The sequence below is a fragment of the Homalodisca vitripennis genome, chromosome 1 (assembly GCF_021130785.1).
Source record: "Homalodisca vitripennis isolate AUS2020 chromosome 1, UT_GWSS_2.1, whole genome shotgun sequence".
NCBI classification, from domain to species: domain Eukaryota; kingdom Metazoa; phylum Arthropoda; class Insecta; order Hemiptera; family Cicadellidae; genus Homalodisca; species Homalodisca vitripennis.
In genome coordinates, this window is record NC_060207.1 from 237,947,554 (window position 1) to 237,971,853 (window position 24,300).

The 24,300-nt window shown below is 38.2% G+C and overlaps 1 protein-coding gene across 8 annotated transcripts in view; it reads right to left on the reverse strand.

Annotated features, from left to right (window-relative positions):
- Positions 1–24,300, reverse strand: part of LOC124353198 (ETS-like protein pointed) — a 357,362-nt gene that overhangs the window by 56,009 nt on the left and 277,053 nt on the right. For all 8 annotated transcript variants that reach the window (XM_046803086.1, XM_046803084.1, XM_046803083.1 and 5 more), the window contains 2 exons: positions 16,879–16,995; positions 5,206–5,406 (listed from right to left, as the gene is read on the reverse strand). In XM_046803086.1, the coding sequence (XP_046659042.1) occupies positions 5,206–5,406; positions 16,879–16,995 (318 nt within the window). The remainder of the gene's footprint in view (positions 1–5,205; positions 5,407–16,878; positions 16,996–24,300) is intronic.

Here is a 24,300-nt window from a genome sequence, read left to right on the forward strand (position 1 = left end):
CATATTTATGATAAAGTCTTCTTATGCAATATGGACACATATGTACCTAATTTTGGGTGTAATAAAATTCATTCATAGTTGTTTTTATCAACGGTAAAACTCATCTTTATGATAAAGTCGTCAAATGCAATATGTACACATATGTACCTAATTTTGGGTGTAATAAAATTCATTCATAGTTGTTTTTATCAACGGTAAAACTCATATTTATGATAAAGTCGTCAAATGCAATATGTACACATAAGTGCAATTGTCTATGCATGTATCAAAGTTTCTAATTTTAATTTTTTAATTAATTTTTATTATGTATTACTGTGAGTATTTATCTTACTTTTTTATTTCTGCAGTCGATACAATGAACCTTTCGTTGCTACTTGTAGCCTTATTAGTGAATAAACAGATGTACGTTTCATTTGTGAGAAACTATTAACGATGGCAAACGTGCAAAACAATCACACCATCTGTTAAACTGTCACCGTCAAACTCAACTACATTCAAACAACACGTGAAGAGACCGTGCCCATACTTTCGTATTTCTTTAATATATAAAGCAACTGCAATCTTTGCAGTATGGAACGATCGTACAAGTGGAATAAAACAAGTACACAAATAACTAATTAATTAGAATCGTTCCTTAATTTCACTGTTATTTCCCTTTGACAAGTTTGCACTTTAATACACATGAAAAAAGTAAACGCTTCCCTCAGTGATACACATAGCTCAGGTTATTAAACCGCTCGGCCATCGACTCTCCCAACCCCCGGAGTTATGTAACATTGCGACTCGCACTCGTACCATTGCTACATATCGAGTAAAACACGTGTGAAAATTGATCTCCGTTCTATTAAAGGTATTATTACAGCAACATTATTTGTGCTGAGGGAACGTTTATAAGAGCACCTGTGGCAGGTCGTGACGTAAGAGCTAGCAGTGTAAAACCGCGAGCGCACCAATTAAGTCCACACAATACATGTACGATTATGTCGAGCCGGGGAACAATGGCTTGTACAGGCCTCGGCGACGTAGACAAAAGCTTGTCGTAGTGTTGGAGCCTCACCAGTGTCCATACCGCTCTGTCAGCACTCGTATTATATCCCGGTACTGGCCAAACATTTATAATTTTGAAATTGTTACATTACAAATTATTCAAAATGTTGTTTAAGTCAGTTACTTGAATCAAAATAGAGCCATAGTCACCCAAAAATTACAATTTTATTACTGTAGTGTGAAGGAATAGTGACAAAATCGTCATACATGCGAAAGAAAAATACGGCAATTTCAACCGCAAATTCCAAAATAAATTTCAAAAGCTCAAACAATTACAAAAACAATCACAGATAGAGATCAGCCAATATTTATTCATCCCCCACATTTAGAACTATTGTTAAGTGTTTTCTAAATTGACTAAAAATTAATACTATGGAAAATATTACCGCAGTGCGTTGCATTTTTAATATCGAAATTTTCCAACCATATCACAAAGGTGATGAGAATTTAGATGACACGGGGTATTTTCAACAATGTACGAATCGAACCTAGAGGATACTGAGTGTATACTTCACAAGCGTGAGCTTTTTATTTTTTCATTTCTTTTGCTTTTTACGAAATTTAGAAACATTTTGAAAAAAGAAATTAAAATTCGAATCCTATTGGTCTATAATTGGACATTAGGCGTTGCTAATTATTTAACTCGGACACTAATATTGGCTCTTAAGTTATGTAGCCTTGTGGTTGAGACAAATTAAAATTCGACTCCTATTGGTCTATAATTGTACATTAGGCGTTACTAATTATTTAACTCGGACGCTAATACAGACTCCAGGTTATCTAGCCGCCGCATCATTACAGTACCGGAGTGAATGATTTAGGCCGTGACCGGGTCCTCACGCTATGTACGTCATTACCAATGTAAATAGCCTTCGACAATGGAGAGCGGCGCAGCATCAGCAGATCAAATCAATGGCAACAATAGCACTTCCGGTCTGACCGGATATGGGCACAGAGCACCGGAAACTACAGGATTGGCACCCATGTAGGTGACGCCGCTCAGCCAGGTGTTTTTCCACTGTATATGTTAAAATTTACAGTCGGTGGGTATTGACTTGAAAATAGCGTATTTAAGGACTGGGTGAAGCTATAGCTAGTTTCAATTTACCTAATTAGGTATCTCTAAGATCATTAATAACAAAATTTGCTACTCAAACGCGAGTATTAATTAATTACACAAAATGAAATTGAATTGAATTAAAACTATTCAAAGAATATTAACTTTTTATAGTATATTAAATATATAAACGCCCACCAACTACTAAATAATATTAAACCTAAAATTCTGTAGGTACATTTTTTTAAATATCTGATTTTAACACAACATTGTGACTGATAGGAAATCGTATACCGTCGTTTTAATAGATTACATTAAAAAAGACTCTAATTAAATAATCAGCTGAATTATTAAGTTTTGAGCCATGAGAAATTTTTTAATACAAACGCTGACCTGCTAAACGGTAAAATGCGTAAGTAATGTAAATAAATGTATTCAAAAATAACTACTACAAGTCAAAAAATATATAATTATGAATAAAAAAGTACAGAGATAACACACGCAATATACAACATGAGTTTATTAAGCAAATAAAGTGTTTAGATGGATGAAAAATATTAAAAATGAAATTATCCCATTAGTAAATTGACTTTTACGGTAAAGCACTACGTTTACCAAATTTCCTAGCCACAGACCGAGCAACTATGGCAGAATCAGTCGGCAGGCGCTGAACGCAATACACGCAGTACACCTATGTAGCTGTATTGCGGTTTGCGCCTGAACAACTTCCCCTGAATACGGGAATTATTTAATAAAAATACTGCATTATTGATTTAGTATCTTTAACATTTTAAGTACATGTTTAAATTTGTAAAACAATTAGTTTAGTGCTTTTAATTCTCTCATTGAAACGTTTACACAATGAACTGTTGAATACCAAAGTCAAATTTACTAAAACTTTAGTAAAGGGGCGAAGTTGAATTAATATGTGATTCTAATTGGTATACCTTTATTGCTATTTTTATATATTTAGAATCACGGTCTATTTTAGAAATGATATAAAATTTCCATATTTGTATCGCATTATTGGTGAACAAATTAAGTCGTTTCATTGATAAGATATACGAAAACATTAACAGCCCATCTAAAATTACAAAATACTCTCTAAAACCAAAAACATCAATTTTACCGAAAAAAGTCTTATATATTACGGAAATTGTATATTACCAATAGTATACTCGTAGAATATAGTTATGTGAAAATGTGCGCTTTGTCGTACACAAAGAAGCCCCGTTAATTATGATACATAACTTATATTAATATACAATGTATTGTACAAACTCTGTTAACGTTCAGTCCTTACAATTATCAATCAATTAAATGATCCTTTAACGTTCATGAAAACATTAAGGACAAAGTGATATTGATAGATTTCTAAGATAAACGATAAAACATCGCTTTTTAACATGTACTTTATCGCAAACTAACAACTTAAATGTAAGAAATTGTCACGGTCATTCTTTTGTTGTGAATTATGTATTACAGGTCGTTTATCAGCACTTTAATGTTTTGATAATTCCCAAATTATCACAAACGGGTCTTTTTGGAGACAAATAACAATTTAGAGATTTACTTGAGTAGATTATTAGTACGGCACCTACATTATTTTTGTAGAAAATTAAATTCATTTGTTCAACAATTTTGCCTCTCTCCCATCGCTTCAACCATGTAAAAAGCCATGTCAAACCATGGTTATATAGCTGAATATAAGTCTATTTTTGATATTACCTTTACAGATAAAGACAGCGCTACCAAGAATAGTTTTTCTTAGGATTTTAAATCCTGTTTTAATTTCCAAAGATTTTGTAATTTATATTAATTTGTTTGAAAAATTATGAAATTTTACTTCTCATCACTGCAAGAACTTGAACATTACACAGTATTGTGTTTTGCTACTGTCCAATGTACTAACAGTTGCTGTTGGCCGCTAATTTTTCAGAGCGTCTACGGATTTTACCATCGGATGACACATTTCCTCACAGAACCTTACATGAGCAAACATGTCCGCATTCAGTTACCGAAATGTTATCCCCGCACCGACGGACCGCGACGCGAGGTGAGAACACAATCGACTTGAGACAGAAAAAGGCAAATGCGACAAGTGGCGGCAGATTATTGACAACTCAGTTAACAGTGTTTCTTGCCGGTAGAAAGTGAGTGACGGGCCTCGTTGTTCAAGCCGCCACAAAACCAGCGCCGGACTATTATCGGTAATCGGGCGATTGCTGCCCGGTCCACCGCCGCCGAGACGCGGGTGAAACCTTCCCCGATAACACGGAAACGAGTGAACCATTGCGGGCCATTAGAGAGTTCAATGGTTTCCCCGCGACCGCGCGAACATCGGCCGCGAGTTTGTTTTGGATAATGCATTTACGTAACATAGGATTATATGGTTTAATCGAGCTTCCCAATCGTTCACCGTGCAGTTTAAGTTTGTAAGTTACATTGTGTATTACAGTAGGTTACATTGTGTATTACAGTAGGTTATATCGTGTATTACAGTAGGTTGCATTGTATATATGTACGTTACATAGTCTATTACATAACTGATACATTATGGATGACACAGTAACAACATGTTGAATTCATTAACAGACAGACTGACAAATTTACCTAAAAATTAATTTATTACTGACAAAAATCCCTAACGCCCACGGAGTTCGAAACGCGCCTTAATCGACTTATCACGTCAAAGCATTTTGTAATTCAGGCGAGTTTTGGCATTTAACTGGGAGGCCGCCTAATCAGACGACTGATTCCGCCGTTTAAAGTGGGTTACATTGGCGAAGAATTAATTAAGAATTTTGTGGTATGAAGTAAGAAAGTTTATATAAAAATCATTTACGTTTGCTACACAATGTACAATTGTCGCTGCGATAAAACTGATTTGAACCTAATGATTGGTTATAAACACAAGTTTATTGCTAGACAGATTGCCAGTATCCAGACAACGTCGGACATCTGACAATCATCGATTTAACTATTTTGACACGTAAACCCAAGAAAACGTACACAACTATTTAACCAGTACAATGTGTAATATTAAAAAAAAACTTTAAAAGTATATTTAGACTATTTAGAATTAATCGAGTGAAACTGACCTTTTTGCAGCATCTCCAAGTGTTCCCACAGAATGTCTCCGGTGAAGGCGGGTGCTTTAGCAAGAAACACGTCTTTGCCCATTGCCAAGATGTCCTTCCCCCGCATGAAAAACTGGTGCAGTTGGACTCCTTCCAGAGAGAACTCTCTAATGGCCCAGCTGAGCCAATGGGCCACGTGGTTCTCCGTCCACTGTCTAGGATCTGCAACACAGACGGTAGCATCAGTTGGTTTTCTTAACGAGGACACGTCACCAGGGGTACTTTCCCCGCATTTACAATCTATGTTCTATTTACTTTAGAGAAAACTGTCTGAGGTTCTAAATTTACAGTGAAACGTGTCAATAATTTGATTGGTGAAGAATTGTTCTTCTTCAGGACGCTGTTTCAATCAGTTGATCAATCGTGAGGTTAACTTCAAACATGTTTTTAATTACTACGTTGTAATTGGTTGATCATTGAATTTTGAGTTTAGCTCCAGTTTACCTTCCTTTTATTGCAGCGCCTGGCATCTGTCTCAGACTTGACTCCAGGAATCTGGAATCATGTTCGGTCTGAAGAGACCCAAAGAAATTTGACGACGAAGAAGCTCAAAACGAAACATTTACATAGTTTTGACATATCAGAGTCACCTATAAATAGGTGAAGTGGTAGTCTCATTGTCTTCATCAGGTACACAATTGAGTGCACTACGATGTGATAGACACGATCTCTAAGCACGCTGGAGCAACAGAGTTTTCTACGCTTAACGTAGCTACGGTAGGAAGGGTTTATCAATTGAATTTTGAGTTTTATGTGCCTATTTTAGGTGTATAAATCTTCCGTTTTGAGCGTTTTCGTCGTCGGCATTCTTTGGGTCTCTGAACATGACTCCAGATTCCAGGAGTCAAAGTCTGAGACATCGTCAGGTGACAGACGCTGCAATAAAAAGCAGGTAAATTGGAGCTAAACTCACAATCCAACTGATCAATCCTTATTACCATTACGTTATGGGGTTGATCAAGAAAGGCGACAATTTAGTTTACAGTAATGGAAATTGTGAATTACAAAACCACCATAAAACAGTGTCATAATATCCACTAATATCAAAACAATATACAAGCACCTCAGGCTATGAAGTAATCTAAGTGTTCTTTTCCTCAACCCAATCTGTGCATTTTAATTATACAATAAGTTTGATGTAAAATCTTTGAACGCGTTTAAGATGGCCGTAAAAGAGTTTCAGTAATGTCTTCCGAGAATGCGCGCACAGAACGGCACAACCACCGCCCGGATTTTCCGTGCGCGAGTGGTATATGGAGGAAGCGTTGATGGCTTCCTGCCGTAATTGAAAACTAATCAGCCGAAGAACACATGTGCTGCTAATATACCACCGGTGCTTACACCAACATACAGGAATTCCTGGATTAACGGCAGGTTCCGCCGGAACATCGTACACTGGGTGCCGCGGCCCCAGTCGTGTGCCACGGCACGTTGTTTCCTGCACTCACTAACGGCACACTGAGTGGATATCCTGGTGTAGTTCTCATCCGGCTAAACTCCAAAACTATGCTAAACTCAATTGTATGAATCTAATGCCGTCCTCATAACTAAGAATGGGTGAATACCTTAGTCCATCCTGGACCAAACGCTCTTGAAGGCACAAACGGTTGGTTAGGCTGCACTGTATTTATCGGTTTCATACCTTCTTATTACATACCATCTAAATTTCTAAAAATAGATAAAATCATCATTTTAACACCATGGTGGTGGTGCTTTTGAGGTAAGAGTGAATAATCCTTCAGGAACCACGGTTCCCAAAACCGTGGTCAATAAACTATTGAAATTGCGACAAAAAAAAATAATTTGTAGGTTTTTTTTAGAGCAGAAAGAAAATTTGATGTCTACTTGAACACTTAAACAGAAAAGAAATGTACGATTTACAACCACTATAAAGATGCAACTCGTACAGTATTAACGCATGATTAATATTATAACATACAGGACACAATGTTATATGTGCAATCATCCTAGCCATCTCGCTCAACATTATTTTTGTTTTTTTCTTGTTTTTTTTTAAGGAGAAGCCGGACCCCCTTTAAGCCTTACTCTGCTCGTCCTCTGCCACTGGCCTGTGCGAGGATCTTATCAAACAGAATAAGGGGGAGAGTCGATACAGTACAAGGTCGATGGTACTGATAAAAAGTGCAACGGTCACAGACAGGATTCGAACCTGCGCTATCTCTAACTTAGACCCAAAGTCCAACGTCTTAGACCGCTCGGACATCGGTACTTCTTTCAAAGCTACTTTAATTGTACCTTTGAACCAATTAAAATCAAATCCACTTGAAAATTATCAAAATCTATTAGATCCTTTGTATTTCTAATAACCGTAGTTCCTTCTAATTCTGAAATACAATTATAAATCACAGAATTAAGAATTTCAGGCCTAACGTTTGGAACCTACTAACAAATAACTGTATACCACTCGGCATCAGAAACTCCCAAAAGACTCAACGAGCATAACTAGCCACCTAGCTAACAGCCTTTCTCAAAGCTATTTATATTGCACCTTTGAACCAATTAAAATCAAATTTCGCTTGAAAATAATATAAGTCTATTACATCTGTCGCCTTTCTAATATCCGTAGCTCCTTCTAATTTTGAAATACATTTATAAATCAAAGAAGTAAGAATTTCAGCCCAACGTTTGGAACCTGACGAATAACAGTAAACCACTCGGCATCAGAAACTCCCAAAAGAGTCAATGAGCATAACTGTAACTGTAACGCCACCAAGGGTGTCGGTGTCACCGGTCTACCAATTGACCGCTTCCTCTTCGGAACACCCGAGCCTTAAGAGTGACAGACAGCCGTGATAACAGCGGTATTGTCGTTGTTCACCCAGTCATCCCGGTCACCTGTCATAACTGAAGGCGCACAACACCGTCTCGCACTGGATACCGTGGTTTCGCTATTTTTCACACCCGATCTCAATTACTTGTCCAACACTTTCAACATAATGACAGCATCGTTATTAATTATGAACCCCGTTTAATTTATACAATGTTAATGATTTCATCGCAGACCAACCGTATATTAATGATACATTATGTAGAAGTGATTATTAATGTCTTATTAAACCGTAATCACGCCTTCCTGTATGTCTTGTATCTCCTGTATGTATATCGGGAGTTTCTAAACCGATAAAGAGTCTCTCTCCGAAGGATATTCCAAGGTTTGACTTTTACTTTTGATGAACACCAAATGGGTCGCAAGCAAATGTTTCTTATCTACGGAACAAAGTCACTCTACAAAAATATTTACTTTACCGTTACTACTAAATTAATTATACAACTAAACAAACTTAGTCATACTCAGCATTCCGCCAAGAAAGCAAATGTTTTATTTTATTCAACTATTTTTATAATTAAGTTAGAACACACATTCATATTTCCAGTTGTAGCATACATTTTATCACAAAATAATTTATAAAATTAATAATAATAAAATTAAACAAAAACAATTAAAGTAAAATAAATTAAAATAAAATTAATAAAATTTATTAATTATTATTTAATTTAATTATTTTTTTATTTTTTTTTGTTTTTTTAATAGTTTTTTGTTTTTTTAATTTTTTTTCCCCCCAGGAAAACCTTAAACCACCCTCTACAGGTGATCCACCCATTGTTTTTGAGCAAATTCTGGTTTTGAACACAGAGAAACCGCAGGTACCAAACTCGGTTACTTTATACCGCAACCAAATACTGCTTTTTAAGGATATTTAGTTGTAGCCTCTTTGTCTCATTTTAAGGAGATGAAAAACATTATTTCAAACCTACAATACATTCCCGAGAGGTTTTATATTGGTTTTAAAACATCTAGTGCAATATAAATCATCAGGAATCATGTACGCGTTTTTATAAGCGTTGGGGAAACATTCATTAATGATTTACGCAATTTACATCAGCTGAAATGTAGTAAACTCCACATTAACGCTGAATTTACTAAACATCAAATCGTGTTTTATAACATACTGTTGGTTAATGCATTAAACTAATAGCAGTGAGCAATTTGTAAAATGTTGACACGTTGAGATTTGAAACATATGTTTAATTTTACTGCAATATAACCGCCATAAATGTAAATAAAACAAATAACTCTTCCTTTTATTAATTCCTAAAAACTGATGTCCAACAAATAGAAACTAATTCGCAAACGTTTTACATCCATACACGTGGATAACCATCAGTTAAAAAAAATCAAAAGAACGGGTGGACTAAGTAAGGACTAGACAGAAATTTTTGTCAGTGAAAACCGTTATATAAATTATATCCACTCACACTGAAAATATATTCAAGGGGTATTCCAAAGGGTTATAGATTAATTTATTGGTTGATAACAGAAGATATATAAATTGACAATTGATTTCCACACACCACAACTACATACACATGAGTATATGCATATGCATGTGTATGTGTACATATGTATAGCTGTTATTTATTTGTTTTGGTTCCTCAAACGGATGTTATAGCATTGTTATTTTATGAATAAATCTGTTTGTTGCTTGTTATGTAATGTTGTAGAATTTTATTGTTGTTATATATTTAATTTATTTGTTAGCTGTTGGTATTTGTTGAGTATTGGCTTGTTTCTTAAATTATGTATATAAATATCTATTAAATGTTATGTAGTTGAATTTATTCTTAATGAAATTGAAGTTTATATGAAAATATTTAGCATCTTGAAGTCCATACTTATTATGCATGAAGTATAAAATGATAATAGTAATGATTATTATATTACTTATATCTGCATTGACAATCGGAATGTAAAATCTTAGCCAACACTCAGACAAAGAGAGAAAGATAGACTAAAAAAATAAAATAAGATAAATGCTTTTCTCATTTTTCACGTGCTTTGTGAAGCACATAAATTGTATATATGCATGTAATACACATATTGAATGAAGACTTTTGTACTTGAACAACATATTCGCTGACGATGGACCTGGTCCAGATTGTCTAGTTGACACAAGTGCAATCAATACTGTTGGGTTATCGGTGTGAATATATTCGCTGACGATGGACCTGGTCCAGATTGTCTAGTTGACACAAGTGCAATCAATACTGTTGGGTTATCGGTGTGAATGGAGATATCGCTTGTACACAATCAGACGTCGAGTGTGACGACAATCTCGGGCTGGGGGAGGGTGTCGGCGGCCGCATAGGTGAGGTGTGGACACTGTTGACTCGGGACAAATAGCAAACAATCAAACATCAAATACCAAACAAACAAGGCACAAAGAGGCCGATCCTATACCTGGCATTGGCAATACCCTGCCATCGGCATCGCTCTGATCGTTCATTCATTCATTCTGACGTCACCCCGGCCAGGCGTCACTCCCAAAACTGACATTTACGTGTCAAATTGTTACAGACAGGGAGTAGATTTTATATTATGTAAAAATTGTTACAAACAGGAAAAACGATTGTATATCGTGTCAAATTGTTACAGACAGGAAATAGATGTTATATCGTGTCAAATTGTTACAGACAGGGAATCGATTTTATATCGTGTCAAATTGATACAGACAGTAAATCGCTTTTACATTGTGTCAAATTGTGACAAACATGGAATCGCTTTTATGTTTTGTCATATTGTTACACGCAGGAAATCGATTGTATATTCTGTCAAATTGTTACAAACAGGGAATCGCTTTTATATTTTGTCATATTGATACACGCAGGAAATCGATTGTATATTGTGTCAAATTGTTACAAACAGGGAATCGCTTTTATATTTTGTCATATTGATACACGCAGGAAATCGATTGTATATTGTGTCAAATTGTTACAAACAGGGAATCGCTTTTATGTTTTGTCATATTGTTACACGCAGGAAATCGATTGTATATTCTGTCAAATTGTTACAAACAGGGAATCGCTTTTATATTTTGTCATATTGATACACGCAGGAAATCGATTGTATATTGCGTCAAATTGTTACAAACAGGGAATCGCTTTTATATTTTGTCATATTGATACACGCAGGAAATCGATTGTATATTGTGTCAAATTGTTACAAACAGGGAATCGCTTTTATATTTTGTCATATTGTTACACGCAGGAAATCGATTGTATATTGTGTCAAATTGTTACAAACAGGGAATCGCTTTTATGTTTTGTCATATTGTTACACGCAGGAAATCGATTGTATATTGTGTCAAATTGTTACAAACAGGGAATCGCTTTTATGTTTTGTCATATTGTTACACGCAGGAAATCGATTGTATATTGTGTCAAATTGTTACAAACATGGAATCAATTTTATATTGTGCCAAATTGTATCACACAGGAAATCGATTCCATTTTATATTGTGAAATTGTCTCACGCAGGAAAACGATTCGATTTTATACCGTGTCAAATTGTTGCAGAGAGGGAACGATTTTATATAAAACTGATTCCATTGAGACACTTCAATTTGTTACTGTTTCGTAAGTTATTTACCTTTCGAAAGTAAACATGTTTTGAACTCGATAATCGATTATTTCCTACTCCACTTATTACGTATCCCTAACACTGTAAACACGGTACTTTAGCCGGTAAATACACAAAAGTATAACTATAGCTAGTACTAACACATCGGTAACTTGCAGAACTGATACTGACAACAATATATAACATACAGTGAATACATCACACCATGTTAAATCTTCAAACTCGACCCATTCGATATGGTTTTTAAATACGCCGCGGACATCCTGATGCCTCTGCTTTAGGGCAACCCGTAATTTGTAGTACAAAAAGACGAATACAATTACTAGAATGGATCCCATCTGGTATTTGACTACAGTAAAGGGCATCTTCACATATTAGATTGTTTTGCGTCACTCGAAAACACGAGAACTTCGGGGAAGGCAGCTGGCCGGTGGGCGGTGGACGGAGGGAAGGGACACATTCACACATTAGCCTCGCAAATGAGAAGTCAAGTCAGAGGTCTCACTCATTAGCACCCGTGACGAGGCTACTTTTCACTCCCCGGGCGATCGCGATAAACAATCAAATACCAGGTCCGAATAACAGTGCCCACCGATGGCTGTGTATTGTCCACACTGACTGACACAGCTGGACTCGGTGATGTATTGCGTACTCTTGCGGCTATACAATACTGTGTGTATAACACGAATAACAGTGCCCACCGATGGCTGTGTATTGTCCACACTGACTGACACAGCTGGACTCGGTGATGTATTGCGTACTCTTGCGGCTATACAATACTGTGTGTATAACACGAATAACAGTGCCCACCGATGGCTGTGTATTGTCCACACTGACTGACACAGCTGGACTCGGTGATGTATTGCGTACTCTTGCGGCTATACAATACTGTGTGTATAACACGAATAACAGTGCCCACCGATGGCTGTGTATTGTCCACACTGACTGACACAGCTGGACTCGGTGATGTATTGCGTACTCTTGCGGCTATACAATACTGTGTGTATAACACGAATAACAGTGCCCACCGATGGCTGTGTATTGTCCACACTGACTGACACAGCTGGACTCGGTGATGTATTGCGTACTCTTGCGGCTATACAATACTGTGTGTATAACACGAATAACAGTGCACACCGATGGCTGTGTATTGTCCACACTGACACAGCTGGACTCGGTGGTGTATTGCGTACTCTTGCGGCTATACAGTAATGTGTGTATAACACGAATGACCAGTGCCCACCGATGGCTGTGTATTGTCCACACTGACACAGCTGGACTCGGTGATGTATTGCGTACTCTTGCGGCTATACAGTAATGTGTGTATAACACGAATAACAGTGCCCACCGATGGCTGTGTATTGTCCACACTGGACACAGCTGGACTCGGTGATGTATTGCGTAACTCTTGCGGCTATACAGTAATGTGTGTATAAACACGAATAACAGTGCCCACCGATGGCTGTGTATTGTCCACACGGACACAGCTGGACTCGGTGGTGTATTGCGTACTCTTGCGGCTATACAGTAATGTGTGTATAACACGAATAACAGTGCCCACCGATGGCTGTGTATTGTCCACACTGACACAGCTGGACTCGGTGATGTATTGCGTACTCTTGCGGCTATACAGTAATGTGTGTATAACACGAATAACAGTGCCCACCGATGGGCTGTGTATTGTCCACACTGACACAGTTGGACTCGGTGGTGTATTGCGTACTCTTGCGGCTATACAGTAATGTGTGTATAACACGAATAACAGTGCCCCACCGATGGCTGTGTATTTAACCACACTGACACAGCTGGACTCGGTGATGTATTGCGTACTCTTGCGGCTATACAGTAATGTGTGTATAACACGAATAACAGTGCCCACCGATGGCTGGGTATTGTCCACACTGACACAGCTGGACTCGGTGGGTGTATTGCGTACTCTTGCGGCTATACAGTAATGTGTGTATAACACGAATAACAGTGCCCACGATGGCTGTGTATTGTCCACACGGACACAGCTGGACTCGGTGATGTATTGCGTACTCTTGCGGCTATACAGTAATGTGTGTATAACACGAATAACAGTGCCCACCGATGGTCTGTGTATTGTCCACACTGACACAGCTGGGACGCGGTGGTGTATTGGCGTACTCTTGCGGGCTATACAGTAATGTGTGTATAACACGAATAAACAGTGCCCACCGATGGCTGTGTATTGTCCACACTGACACAGCTGGACGCGGTGGTGTATTGCGTACTCTTGCGGCTATACAGTAATGTGTGTATAACACGAATAACAGTGCCCACCGATGGCTGTGTATTGTCCACACTGACACAGCTGGACGCGGTGGTGTATTGCGTACTCTTGCGGCTATACAGTAATGTGTGTATAACACGAATAACAGTGCCCACCGATGGCTGTGTATTGTCCACACTGACACAGCTGGACTCGGTGATGTATTGCGTACTCTTGCGGCTATACAATACTGTGTGTATAACACGAATAACAGTGCCCACCGATGGCTGTGTACTGTCCACACTGACTAGCTGGACTCGGTGGTGTATTGCGTACTCTTGCGGCTATACAATACTGTGTGTATAACACGAATGACAGTGCCCACCGATGGCTGTGTATTGTGTAACCTTGCGGCTATACAATACTGTGTGTATAACACGAATGACAGTGCCACCGATGGCTGTGTATTGCGTAACCTTGTGGCTATACAATACTGTGTGTTTAACAACAATAACAGTGCCCACCGATGGCTGTGTATTGTCCACACTGACACAGCTGGACTCGGTGGTGTATTGCGTACTCTTGCGGCTATACAATATTGTGTGTATAACACGAATGACAGTGCCCACCGATGGCTGTGTATTGCGTAACCTTGTGGCTATACAATTACTGTGGGTTTAACACCAATAACAGTGCCCAACGATGGCTGTGCATTGCGTAGCCTTGTGGCTATACAATACTGTGTGTATAACACAAATGACAGTGCCCACGATGGCTGTTTATTGTGTAACCTTGTGGCTATACAATACTGTGTGTATAACACGAATGACAGTGCCCACCGATGGCTGTGTATTGTGTAACCTTGTGGCTATACAATACTGTGTGTATAACACGAATGACAGTGCCCACCGATGGCTGTGTATTGTGTAACCTTGTGGCTATACAATACTGTGTGTATAAACACGAATAACAGTGCCCACCGATGGCTTTGTATTGTCCACAATGACACAGCGGTAATCGGTGGTGTATTGCGTACCCTTGCGGCTATACAGTACTGTATACCTTCCTGTGTGTATAAAACGAATAACAGCGTCCGAAAAAAAAAACAATTTTAAGAACGTGCCGTTTTTTTTTCTACTGTAGTCCTGTGCTTCACGGATTGTGCGAGGTTCTAATCAAACAGTATAATGGGGAGGAGGAGGGGACACAGTACAGTATCAACAGTACTGCTAAAAGATGCGTTCACGGAAAGGAATTGAACTAACATCACATTTACACATATTGAAAGTCCGACGCCTTAGACGTGCGGTCACCGCTTCTTTCATATAAACAATTTTGTTTCTCACTTGCAAAACATCAGTATGTACGTGAATAAGACATAGATCTGATCGTTTATTACCAGCCACAGAGTATCTGTGACAGTTCTGTTGGCGGATGACTGGCCTTGACGATCTGGAACGATATAAATCGCTGGACAAGGAGAACTCAACAGTTGTAATCTATACACTTCAGATGCCTGTGCACATTGGCGCATCACCTTCTCTCAGATTGACCTTAGAGTGACAATATGGGTCGGCGAACCAGATCGAAGCCGAAGACCAAAACGCTCGTGTGCGAGTCTGTGAGTGACGCGGGGGAGGCGCTAGCTGTCTCGGGCGTATCCCAGATCCGCGGCCACCGAAGCGAGCGAACACCTAATTAATGTACGGTTACGTCACAGCTCGTATTGTTGTGCCATCGCGCCATTTACATCTGCGCAAGCGCTTCGGTCCGGTCAGTGTGAGCGACGACCGGCTCCGAGCACCGTGTACTGGTCTCCAGGAGGCGTCAACTCTACCATCAAAGTGACATTTAGGCCAAAAATTATTTTAAATCGTCCAGGGAAAGATACACCCTGTTAACTAGACAACACAAGAAGAGATGAATTGCTGTTATGTTTTCCCTTAAGTCAGTTCTTGTGAACCAACTTTGGTAAATCGGTCTTTAATGATGAAAACACTCTAGAATCCTGTTGGCATGAAGAAATCACTTCCACTATATACTTCCAAGCGTACCGCAGTACCACTTCCATTATGTACTTGCCAACATACTTTAGTACCACTTCCACTATATACTTGCTAGCCTACTGCAGGACCACTTCCACTATATAAGTTACTTGCCAACATACTTCAGTACCACTTCCATTATATACTTCCAAGCGTACCGCAGTACCACTTCCATTATATATTTGCCAACATACTTTAGTACCACTTCCACTATATACTTCCAAGCGTACCGCAGTACCACTTCCATTATGTACTTGCCAACATACTTTAGTACCACTTCCACTATATACTTCCAAGCGTACCGCAGTACCACTTCCATTATGTACTTGAAACATACTTTAGTACCACTTCCACTATATACTTCCTAGCCTACTGCAGAACCACTTCCACTATATAAGTTACTTCATAGCCTACTTCAGTACCACTTGCATTATATACTTCCTAGCCTATATGAGTACCACTTCCACTATATAAGTTACTTCATAGCCTACTTCAGTACCACTTCCACTATATAGTTGCTAGCCTACTTCAGTACCACTTCCACTATATAGTTGCTAGCCTACTTCAGTACCACTTCCACTATGTTTAGGCGCCAAGGTCCAAACAATTCACCAATTAATTGCAAGGATAATGGTGGAAGATGTTAGACATCACCTACAATTAGGACGAAAGGTTATCTACTATTTTCAAATGAAAAATAATTTAACATACAAGTTCGAAGCAATAGCATGATACAAATTTTAATCCTGTACGTGTGTGGAGTTGTTATTCTGATTTAGTTTGTGTTTACTCCACGTGACCACAGTTCTCAAGATGATGAGTTTCTGGAGTTTAACAGAATCATGGGGGATTATCTTGTGTCCAACAATCAACACTAACCCACTAATACTAGTCAGGAAAGTCGGTGACCTACTCACCTTTGACGATGTTGAGTTTGATCTGTTCTTTCTCCCAAGAGGCGAAGGAGGCCTTCAGGGCCTCGGTCATCTTCTTGTTGGTGCCGGGGGTGAGTGGCGGCACCTGGGTCGGGATATCTGCAACAGAAACACAGTTGTAGCGACTGACTCAGGGCAGACAGAGAGTATCCAGGGTTTCAGATGATCAATACAGGAATATAATAAGATATAGGTTCCGGGGGAAGGTGTACAGTAAAGTTATGGTATACACTAAGGTATGGATGCCGAAATAGTTCCAGAATTTTTGTTACATGATTAAAATCCCGAGAAGGGTACGGACACAGCTTCGGAGGTTGGTATTACACCATGAGTCTTAGAAGAATTTTTCATTTGATACACTTACATCCAGAAGGAACAACTCCGGTACTACGTTTATTTACAAAATTATTCATGACGCAATAGACAGTTACGTTGTTTTCAATAAGATCCAGTTGTTTGTTCCTAGAAGCAACTTGCGTCCATCAATAGTTTTTTTTGTCCCCAGATTTAACACAGTCCAACACTATAATTTTTAATGTTTTCAAGCCTTAAAACTTTTTAATTTATTTAAGCAGGAGGTAGATGTGTTCAATAACATAGTTGGTGAGTTCAAATCCCCAAATTGACAAAGTTTGTTGAGTTATTATAAAGCAAACCATTCAATTTTGTATTGTTATAAAAATTATTCTTTTGTTTAGTTAGGTATACCAAGTGTCTGATACTTGTACAGAGCATTTTGTATATTTATTAATTTTTGTTTAGCCTAATATTCTTGTTTAAAGCTTTTTAACTTTGTACTTAAATTTATTGTATTTTGTTTAGTTTTATAAAATTTCAAAATAGCTATAAGGATATTGCATATGTGGCTATAATTGAAATGAATAAATAAATGAGATGCGTGAGTAGTTTTGAAAGGAGTGTAGAGAATACAACCATGATACAGAGGATCCCAGACGTCTACATAAACTCCGTAAAATTGTTACAAAAAACCTATTTTGTAGCACGACTAGTCTATCATACCTATAGCAAAAACCAAGTATTTAAAAAGGCAAAATTGAGGTCTAAGTCCAATTAAACCTATTCATTTTTAAAGAAACCAACAACGTGGAGAGAAGTGTACAATCATATACAATCTCAAATAATCTCACTGAAAAGTCCTGATATAGTTATATCACTTACGTGATCTTACACCCAACTAGTAGTGAGTGATCTAAGAGCAAATGGTATAAAAGCTCAATTTACTTATGGACAAGTAAACTATAATTTAAGAACTGTTTATAATGTTCAATTTAATGCTGGTACGAAGACTGCAGAATTCATATTTCCAGGTTTTAAGAAATAGACTAAGCTAAGCAACGTTGGCATCTGACATATAGTTTCAATTCTAAATTTAGGGTCTTAACGCAATCAAGGCAGACAAACCGAACCCTCAGACCATTTCAAGGGGGTGGGGGGAGGGGGATCACAACCAGCGTAGAAATTAACTAAACCAGAACACGGGGGTACGCGGAGGACCGCGTGCGTACATACCGTTACGCTCGCCTAAGGAGAGCCTAGGGTCACGCATCGGGTCACATCGATTGTATTGTAATGGGGCTACCAGACCGTGGAACACTGGTTACATTCTAAGGAACCCTTTCGACTGAATCGGTACTGATGTTATCTGAGCGAACTCAAAATGTTCTTCAGTACAGACCAAAATTAAGACGAAGAACTGATGGTAACTTTCAGTTGTGAACAATAATCCTTGATAGCCCGACGGTACTTCAACTATCGTTCTTCAGTACAAATCAAAATTAAGACGAAGAACTCATTGGTAACTTTCAGTTGTGAACAATAATCCTTGATAACCCGATGGTAGTTCACTATCGTTCTTCAGTACAAATCAAAATTAAGACGAAGAACAATAATCCTTGATAACCCGATGGTAGTCCACTATCGTTCTTCAGTGCAAATCAAAATTAAGACGAAGAACAATAATCCTTGATAACCCGATGGTAGTTCACTATCGTTCTTCAGTAAAAATCAAAATTAAGTTAAGAACAATAAACCTTGAAAACCCGATGGTAGTCCACTATCGTTCTTCAGTGCAAATCAAAATTAAGACGAAGAACAATAATCCTTGATAACCCGATGGTAGTCCACTATCGTTCTTCAGTGCAAATCAAAATTAAGACGAAGAACAATAATCCTTGATAACCCGATGGTAGTCCACTATCGATCGTTCTTCAGTACAAATCAAAATTAAGACGAAGAACAAAACAAGAATCCTCGATAACCCGATGGTAGTCCACTATCGTTCTTCAGTGCAAATCAAAATTAAGACGAAGAACAATAATCCTTGATAACCCGATGGTAGTCCACTATCGTTCTTCAGTGCAAATCAAAATTAAGACGAAGAACAAGAATCCTTGATAACCCGATGGTAGTCCACTATCGTTCCTTATGACTCTCGCTCCACTTCAAGATAAGGATCTTGCCTGAGAGCTAGGTAATTCCGAGATCTCCATCAGTGTGTGCCACCTGGAAGGTACGACTATCAAGGAGGACAGTAGCGCTGGCCTTTGCCCTTTGTTCCAGCGGTTATCAGGCCACCGCTCGGCCCGGCTACCACATTATCCAATGAAGGGACGGCCGGGAGGGGGCCTCCACTCTGATTGGTTACTTCCGCCGAGCTGCAGTGTCGTGTGTTGGTGTGGAGTGGGTTCTGTCTCGGTGTCAATCTTGTACGCGAGCAAACCTACAGAAGTTCACCTGAAGAAAATGTCTTTTCAAAAGACACCACCGCTTTTATCGACTTTGATCCTGATCAATGCTCATGAGTTTTGATCTTCGAGTAAATACACCGAAGAGCCTCCACAAAACCTGCAGTCCCGAGATGTGTAACCTGAGTGATCATACACCATAAGAAGTCATTGACCTTCAAAACAATTCTCTTGCAAAAAATGATTGATCTATATTGCGCACGCACGCACGCACGCACGCACGCACGCACGCACGCACGCACGCACGCACGCACGCACACACACACACACACACACACACACACACACACACACACACACACACACACACACACACACACACACACACTTCCTCTTAAATCTTGGGAAGAAACCCAACCGTCCCCAAACAGAACCCAATAAATGGCCTGCTTTTGTACTGACTAGCTGTAAAAGACGGATCTTGTAAAAAAGGATGATCTAGAAGACATTCTAAATCTCAACCATGGAAGAGTACACAATCCTTAAGGTTTGAGACAATCAATTTCTTAGTTAGGAATTAGAAAAACTAATTCACCGAGTTTTGTATATTGTACGGGGTTGTTTTAAGTGCAGGAGATGTTTGAATAGGTCTGACACTGTAAGAACACCACAAAAAGAATCTATTAGCCAATTCCCAACAATATGGAACTCTTGGATCAGCATCTTTAAGAGCTGAAACAAGTGCTCAAGTTAATAATTATAACGCCAAATTCTTATTCTTATACTAGATATGCTCAATTAGCATTGGTTTCTAATCCTATGAGCACCAAAACGAAGACATTAAATTGCCTTTGGATTCAAACACCCATTAACAAAGAACCTAGTTAGAAATCTAAAACATACTTTGGTGGAGGAATAAAAATTGACTGTTTCATTACCTGTATTAAGCTATAGTATGTCAATTGACACAATAAACTTCAACAACATCCTAATCACCTTTATATCAGATTGTCTTTCTCCAAGTGTAGAAAGTGATCGAGATGGAAACTGCTCGTCAAGTCACGATTGTTTGTATCGTTAATCGTGCACCATCGACGACGTTACACCGAGTGCGTTTTCAATCAAAACCGTTATTGGTCTATAAACACAAAGATCGAGTGACGGCTAATATCGATATTACGAGTGAAAGCCTCCGCTACTGTTGGATGTGTTAACGAGATTAACAACCCTGACGAGTGATATTTGTACACCGGTGGCTGACAACTCAACAGCTGTCACTTTCGCCGTTTCTGCTCGAAAGTGTATCCGTCGCACGCTTCGTAAGCATTATATCGTTAGTCGTATACTGTTTTATAGGGCAAGCATCGATTAAAAATTATTCCATACGGAGGAGAAATTTCTTGCCTCCATTTTTGAGGAGGTAGGTTGGTAGAATTGGCAGGCCCTGCAGAAGTGTTAATCATCCCTGCCTTGTTGGGCATGTATAAGAGTTTTTGTTTCTTTTTTAAGTTGGAGCCGGTCCCCTTTTAAGCCTTATTCTGCCCGTCCTCATGAGCCACTGGCCTGTGCGAGGATCTTATCAAACAGAATAAGGGAGAGAGTCGATCGATACAGTACAAGGTCGGTGGTACTGATAGAAAGTGCTAGGGTCACAGACAGGATTTGAACCTGGGCTATCTCTAACTCAGACTCCAAGTCCAACGTCTTAGACCGCTCGGCCATCGGCACTCCCAAAATCTGGAAGGGGGAGTTTTGGGTAAAGCTGAACCAACTACACAGGTAGGCTATTGCACTAACAAGGAACAACTAACATCACAACTAGAAGAGGTTATGACCCTATCTATCAATGTACATGAAATTCTATCTTCATATGATCCAACAAGTAAAACAATTAAGTGTTTACAATTAAAGCGGCAATTCGCATGTTTTTCGCTATACCCCAGGTATTATTTACCCTAGAGAATTTCGTCTAAGATTGTATTGTGGCTTTTAATATAATAATTAGACTTGTCAAAGAACTGTTTATATAAAAATCCAACAAGTTTTTGATTAAATTTGTAAACTAAGTGACCATACTATCCATATGTTAGGCAGTTCCAGATGTTATATGTCAGTTTGATCGAGTTCCCTCTATACCTCTACAAACCCAACGTTTCTGAATGGTATATTCAAATAAATGTATGTATATCCTATGAACATGTTCTTCAAGATCCTCACTTGATTGGCCCAGTCATACTGGAAGAGTTTAAGACGGAAAGGGTGTTACAATTATTGATGTTTTGATTCTGGACTGACAAGCTCTGTTATGACAACGTTTTACTGTAGCCTATGTGTTTGTCATTCTTTAAAAAAGATGGAACTTTAAAAGAGATGCACATTTGGGGGTATAGCAGACCGTAGTAGATACTCCAAGAAAAAATATCAAGCGTAAACAAACACAATGAGTTCTTATATAAGTGTCGTTCACAAATGAAACTGTGTGATTATTAATAGTGCAAAAGATTTTCAACGCTCAAAATCGTTAATAAATGTTTGTAGATATATTTTGGAAATTTCAACAGCGTACGATTTTATATGAAATTAGATGGCGGACGTTCGTTCAATTAGAATTGTTCTGTGAATTAATTAATACAATTAACTTAATTTGTCGTAACAGGTTTGGTCAAAAATCAAGTGTTTAAAAGTACAAAACAAATTGGATATATGTGAGATGTTTTACTATTACACTAAACATGCCTTTAGTTCAATTAATTTGCCTTTATTGAGGTGTAATATACTCTGTACATACAATAGCCACAGATGCAATATCCTTATAGCTATTTTGACATTTTATAAAACTAAACAAAATACAATAAATTTCAGTACAAAGGAAAAAAACTTTAGACAAGAACATTAGGCTAAGCAAAAATTAATAAATTAAAGTAATGCTCTGTACAAGTTCAGACACTTGGTATACCTAACTAAACGAAAGAATAACTTTTATAACAATACAAAATTGAATGGTTTGTTTTATAATAACCCAACAAACTTTGTCAATTTGGGATTTGAACTCACACACTATGTAATTGAACACATCTACCTCCTGCTTGAATAAATTTAAAAGTCTCAAAGGTTTGAACAAATTAAAAATCATAGTGTTGGACTGTGTTACATTTGGTGACAAAAACAAAACTATTGACGGACGCAAGTTGCTCCTAGGAACAAACAACTGGAGCTTATTTAAAAGAACGTAACTGTCTATTGCGTCATGAATAATTTTGTAAATAAACGTAAGACCAGATTTGTTCCTTCTAGATGTAAGTGTATCAAATGAAAAAAATGTCTAAGAATCGCCATCGGAAGTGTTTCGGTCGCAAGGAAAGTTAAATTGTTTGTAATATAAATATCGAAGGACTTGTCAGAGGTACGCTACACTTATTTTGTCGCCTAATCGACTCCACGAAGAGGTCACGGATTGGCGGTGCTGGCGTCAGGAAGAACACGGACGGCTTGTGCTGCACGAGAAGAGAGAAAACTGGAGGGAAATCTGTGTTGTCCCGGGGTCGGGTCGGACAGGGGTCAGAGGCGATGACGTCACTGTCACCGTACAAAGATTCAATCAGGACAATTAGGTCACAATGAGGGCAACAAAGGGCCCATCTGAGTCATGTGGGTGGCCGTAGCCCTTCGCCCTGCCATAGCCTTCTTCTCCTAGACACCGAGAAATCGCCAGATCGGTCGTATAGAGTTTACTGCAGTCTTCCGCCAATCTCACCGCAAACCGTGACGTCATTGATATCCATTGAGTGTCACAATTATTACAAACCTACATAAACACCTTACGATATAATTTCAGTTTATATCATAGATTTAATGTAAACTACTTTATGAATTCATTTTCTTTTACCATCTTACGTATATTACAGTTTCTGAATACTCATAAACAACTTAAAGTAAAAACAGACGGAAACAATAATTAAGAGGTGCTTTTACGAGCAGAGGCCCACGTTAAGTCATTGTCCAAACAGAATATATTCTATTAACATTGCGTTGAATTAATTACAAAATACGATACTTCATTTTACAATTTGTTGCTATTTTGGTAATACTAGTTTGGAGATACTTATTAAAATTGTTTTAGTCTCACTATTGCAACATAGTTGTATTAATTGTAAATTATGTACACCGAAAAAGAAAGCGTGGGATATTATTGATAAACCATGGAAATAGTCAACCTATTTTGAACCATTTTTTAAAATTAAATTAACAGTTTCTAAAATGTTAATAGCAATCAGAATAAATATGCTGTCATAACATATATACGAAACTAAGAGGGAGAACTAGTCAAGCCAGTGAGGGAGTCCAAAATTCCGGGCCCCCCAAATTTTCAACATTTTTCCAATTACTTCTTTTTAAGGAACAAAATGGAACCTTACTCTCTGTCCACTACGAAAAATATCAGTTGTCTGTGTCCCCCCAAATTTTTTTCCTCGCAAAGTTCGTTGAACTAGTCGTATTCAATACCGTAAAGACCGTGAGAACAACTTAGAAATCAAATATCAAACAAAACAGAAAATATTCAATTATAGTGTCTTGCGCGACACGAAAATGGGTAAGTAACTGGGAAAACATTATAGAGTCAGTCTCTGTTATATAAGTACGGAATTACATAACAATTAAATTCTGTTGACTACGACAATTGGCAGGAAACTGAGCCGCT